This window comes from Poromitra crassiceps, assembly GCF_964638095.1.
Source record: "Poromitra crassiceps genome assembly, chromosome: 12".
Classification (NCBI taxonomy): Eukaryota; Metazoa; Chordata; class Actinopteri; order Beryciformes; family Melamphaidae; genus Poromitra; species Poromitra crassiceps.
In genome coordinates this window covers 3,758,866-3,763,865 of record NC_139632.1, presented here as the reverse complement: position 1 = coordinate 3,763,865, position 5,000 = coordinate 3,758,866, and the positions used below count along the sequence as shown (strand labels likewise).

Below are 5,000 nucleotides of genomic sequence, written 5' to 3'. Positions count from 1 at the left end.
GCGGGCCCGCCAGGCCAACGACGCCCCCGCCAGGCCAGATTTTTTTTTTTTTTTAATTTCCCCCCCTGCTCTCCCCAAAATTTCAATAAACCTTCATGCCATATTATTACAATACAACAATACTGGTGTGGACAGTAATAGAAGATGCCAAATCATTCAAAACAATAAGCATTTTGCTTTTAGGAGTATTGTGCCAGCGTGCGGCGCTGTTCCAAAACGTGTCAACGCGTGTCGTTGCCTGGGGAAACGCACATCCCATAATACAACTGTTCGCATCGCATCCCATAATAGTATGATGATACTTGGGATGCCATTGCGAACATAGATGCGAACAGGTTAGCTAAAAAAAAATTGCGTCGCCAGCGAGGGCCCCCACCATTGCGGTCGGGGTACGTTTCAAAATCCTTCCAGGCCTGAACAATTTTCTAGGGGGAAACACTGCACTGCAATACTTGAAATCAAGATTTCCATTCCTACAGTCTGTGGCCCTCTCTCCCCACTAGGTGGCGTTGTCAGAGAAGCTCCATAACCTGGTCACAGAGATCCGGAGGGGCAGCTGCAACGCCAGCCACTTTCTGTTAGCCAACTAAGAAAGAACTACTCAATTCTCCTGTTGTCGTCTCCATGTCGGTTGGTTGACACTTTTCCCACCAAGTGCCTTACAGTAGCACAAGCTCATACATTTGCATGGCAGCAGTGAAACCCTACTCCTGGCAGTGTTAGCGCCATGCGCTAATCCATACAGGACCTCCACAGCTGTGCTGAGTGAAACAACTGACTGAAACAAATCAAAATATCTGTCAAACCGATGGTCAAACCTCTAGCCATGTGGTTTTAACAGCCAAGTCAAGTAGATGAGCAAGTTAAATGATGGAGAACATCACAACATAGCAAGCTATTGATTGGTCTTGGTCTTTATTCCCGTGATATTGTTAGGAATTCTATGCCAACTTAACCTTTAAGCCATGATAAGCTAAGATGATAAGCTAAAGCAGAGGTTCTCAAATGTCTTTCAGCCAACGACCTCTTACAAGATAGAAAATATACCGGGGACCCCCTCATTCTGATTTGTGATTTTGGGCTAAGCTTAATTGTTTCCACGGTAACGTGCTTGACTTTTAAATTGATACGTTTGTTAGATTAGAATGTAATCCATGAACCATTTTAGATTTAAAGCATACAATATTTTCATTTAACTATGAAGCTTTTGCAACAACAACAAAAATAAGGTTTTATTTTTATTTTCCTGAAAACGTTTTGCGGACCCCCTGGCAAAGTGCCACGGACCCCCATCTGAGAACTACTGAGCTAAAGAGTGCAAGTGATCAAGTGAAGAATGGACCTCCGTATCTGACAGGGACCATAAAGTACATCCCAACCTCTCGCTGTATTTGTGTTCTGTCTTGTATCCTGCAGACTAGGGATGTCACAATACTAGAATTTCTACTTTGATACCGATACCCAGGAAAATATCAATACTCGATACCATTTTCGATACCACGGGAAGGGGGGATGACAACACATCAAGAAGCATAAAATTAAAGTTAGACAGATGGACGGACAGACGCACACTTCTCCATAATCTAGACCTGATCAAACTTTGAATTTAGACAGCAGATTAGCCCTGCTCTAGCCATCACAACACGTTTAGCTTGTTGAAGCAACAGATACCCACCAATGATAGGGAGGGAAAAATCTGTGATTTTTCATTAAAAGAAAGCACTGGTGGTATCAAAACTGTTGTAAATGAGTATTGTATCCATTTCAAATTTTTAGTATTGATATTTTCGATATTATATCGATACCTGTTGCAAATGAGTAATTGTATCCGATTCAAATTTTCAGTATTGATACTTTTCTATACTATCGCCTTTTCAGTATCCTTGTTTTTCTCCTTTTCCACTCTCTGTGCATAGGGGTCATTTTGAACGTGTTTTATTCACTTCTGCCAGTTGGAAGCCTTCTGTATCTCCACCAATTTGTGCCTAGAACCAATATGACATCACACTAAATAACGTTGATTGAATTTGGACATGGTTTGTAAGTCTGGCCAGTGTGTTTGGTATTATTTTGTGTCTTTCATGTGTTGTTTTCAGCTGATGTTATTAAATTAGCTCACATAATGTGCCATGTTACAAAGTTGCTGCTGTCTGTCATGTGCTGTCCTGTTCATGCTTTGCACTTCATACAGACCTCACGATGAAAACAAATAAGATAAGTCAGAACATACATGACACACGGGTAGCGCTTGCTGTGTTGTGTTTGCTCATGTTCTGTGTGTGTGTGTGACTTGAAATTTGGACTTGAAATATGAAAAGCCTTGCTACTGGATCTCCTATCTCGCCCCCTCTTTTCTCTCCCCACCTCCCTGCCCCCTTCTCCACTCACAAGACACAGGGGAAAGGGTTTCCTTGAATTGTGATTGGCTGCCTGCTGGCCAGTAGTAGTAGTAGCAATGGAGATCCACCCAGCAGACATATGGACCTGATTAAGCATAGCAAGGTTGTGATGTCATCTCCGAGCGCCTCGTCCCACACTGCAGTGGACGACACCAAGGGGTGAATCTCACAAGCCTCCACTTGAGTCCTTATATCCTCCTGTCAGTGCCTCAGAGCACATAGATGGTGATGCAGATTAGGGATGGGCATTTCTAGCAAAATCACTATTCGAAATTCGCTGGCCAAAGTCGACTTTTAATCGAAATTCGAAAAAAAACAAAAAATTGTGTGAGTGAAATGTTGCATTGTCTACCCTGATTCTAAGTCTAAGGCTTTATTAATTAATAGAAAAAGCTTCTGCTGTGGATTTTTAGCTCAAACAAGCATTGCACCACTGAAGTAAAGAACATGTTACATGACATTGACATTTTCGAAAATAAAAAAGTTTTGACAATCATGAGTGGTTCATTAAATATTTAGTAGGCTCAGGTCTGAGTGCCAAGGGGGTGCCAAAGTCACCCCCTCTCCCTCCTCATGGGATTTCATCCGCTATTCATTTTTCCATAAACCTTGCTTAAAATGCTTATAAAAATTGTTTTACTTGCTCAAACCAAGCGTTTCGACTATACTTAGAATCAGGGGAGACAATGCAACATTTCACTCACAAAAAAAAAAAATACATTTTTTATTTTATTTTCAAATTTCGACTTTCAATAATAAAAGTCGACCTTGATAATAACGATTATTCGGAAATTCGATGCCCATCCCTAATGCAGATGTGTCCTAAGGCACATGACTTTATGTTCTTCCTCTTACCATTATGTGTTTGTGTTATGTTCTGCGTAACTGTCCACATTTGTCTTATTGTTGTCAACATGATTCAGGGGCTACACACAACATAACTGGCTTTCATTATATTTAATTGTTGTCTGTAGGGAAAACACATGGCCACCTCCAGAGAGGGTGAACTGCAGCTGCAACAATGCCAACAGTGAGTGTCCAACTGTCTTGCTAGGTTAGCGACAGTGTTGGGCAGTAACTTAATACTTTCCCAGTACCTATAGTAGCGTCAGGGATTACAATTTCCAAAACAGTATATTAACATTACTACTCCTCTGTTGCTGCATGACTTTCTCCAGCGCTGGCAGAGGGCCAAAACAAAGTGTATAGGACGAATCAGCGTGACGTCACTTGCCACCCAGAAATGTGGAACCCCGCTGCAGTTAATAGTATGAGTTGTGCCAAACAAACGTTAATATCTCAAAAACTATACATCACATCGCTTATATTTTGACATTCTGAGTGAGAGCAGAAGTAGCTCAAGAGTTTGATGTATAATATATGCATGTCGTGTTAAAGTTGTGTGAACTGTCGCAGTTTTTAAAATGTAAACAGTCAGCCGGCTAGAGTCAGACACTCACGCCTCGCGCCACTGGGGTAGCCTAGGTAAACCCAGCCACCACGTGACCTGCTCTCTCAGTTCCCAGTCACTATCTACTACATAGTGACTGAGAACAGGTCTGAGAGCAGGTCACGTGGGGGATGGGTTTACCCAGGCTACCACTGGGGCTCCATAGGGTTCCATTGCCGTTGCCACCCAGTGACACGGTTTGTTTACCAAAAGTTGTATGCCACTACGAGGGATCAGCCGAGCAGCATTTTGGTAAATGACCCGTGGCTGACTCTGTTTACATTTCAAAAACTGCGACAGTTCACACAACTTTAACACAACATGCATATATTATACATCAAACTCTTGAGCTAATTCTGCTCTCACTCAGAATGTCAAAATATAAGCTATGTGATGTATACTTTTTGAGATATTAACGTTTGTTTGACACAACTCATACTATTAACTGCCGGGGGGTTCTGCATTTCTGGGTGGAAAGTGACGTCAGGCTGATTCGTCCTATTGTAATGTAACGAGTAATAATGGATACTTTTGATACCAAGTAATAAAGTAATTTTATTGCTTTTTAAATTAGTAATAAGCAACCAATTACACTTCTGGGTAACTTGCCCAGCAGCACTGGTTGGCTAGTAGGTTGTTATTGTTGCAGATCATGACTGGCTGACTTGTGAGTCTCTCAGTGACACGTGACTCACCCACCTGGCCTGACCTCCTTGACCTGACCGTCACCCACCTGGCCTTCAAGGCATGAAAGCAAGCTGCACTGCTGTGTGTCATGGCTGCACTTCCCCTGGAGGCCCGTGGAGGGCGCCATTTACTCGTCTCCTTTCCCTTCCCTGTCTCAGACTCAGCTGCGGCTCCTCCACTCCCCTCATCTTCCCTCAGGATACTACAGCAGCACGGAGCTCTCGAGAAGAGAGAGAGAGAAACTCTTTTCCGGTCTGCTTCTCTGCAGCCCTGATTTCCTCTGAAGACCTCTGGCTCTGGCTGGAGCTGCTGAGGGGAGGACGCGCAGGCAGCTGAAGTGAGGAGATTTGCTGCTCGAGTCGAGACATTTAAGGGGCAATTTATTGAAGTGTCAAGCCGGCGCTGCCTGCCCTCTCTCTACTTTAGAGTGTTCTCTTTTATTCCGAGTAGGACCATGCGTGCTG

The 5,000-nt window shown here is 43.2% G+C and overlaps 1 protein-coding gene across 1 annotated transcript in view; it reads left to right on the top strand.

Annotated features, from left to right (window-relative positions):
* Positions 1–5,000, top strand: part of LOC310786991 (1-phosphatidylinositol 4,5-bisphosphate phosphodiesterase gamma-1-like) — a 64,491-nt gene that overhangs the window by 9,110 nt on the left and 50,381 nt on the right. Inside the window, exons 13-14 of the mRNA XM_083648315.1 lie at positions 504–577; positions 3,374–3,429. Of these exons, the coding sequence (XP_083504441.1) occupies positions 504–577; positions 3,374–3,429 (130 nt within the window). The remainder of the gene's footprint in view (positions 1–503; positions 578–3,373; positions 3,430–5,000) is intronic.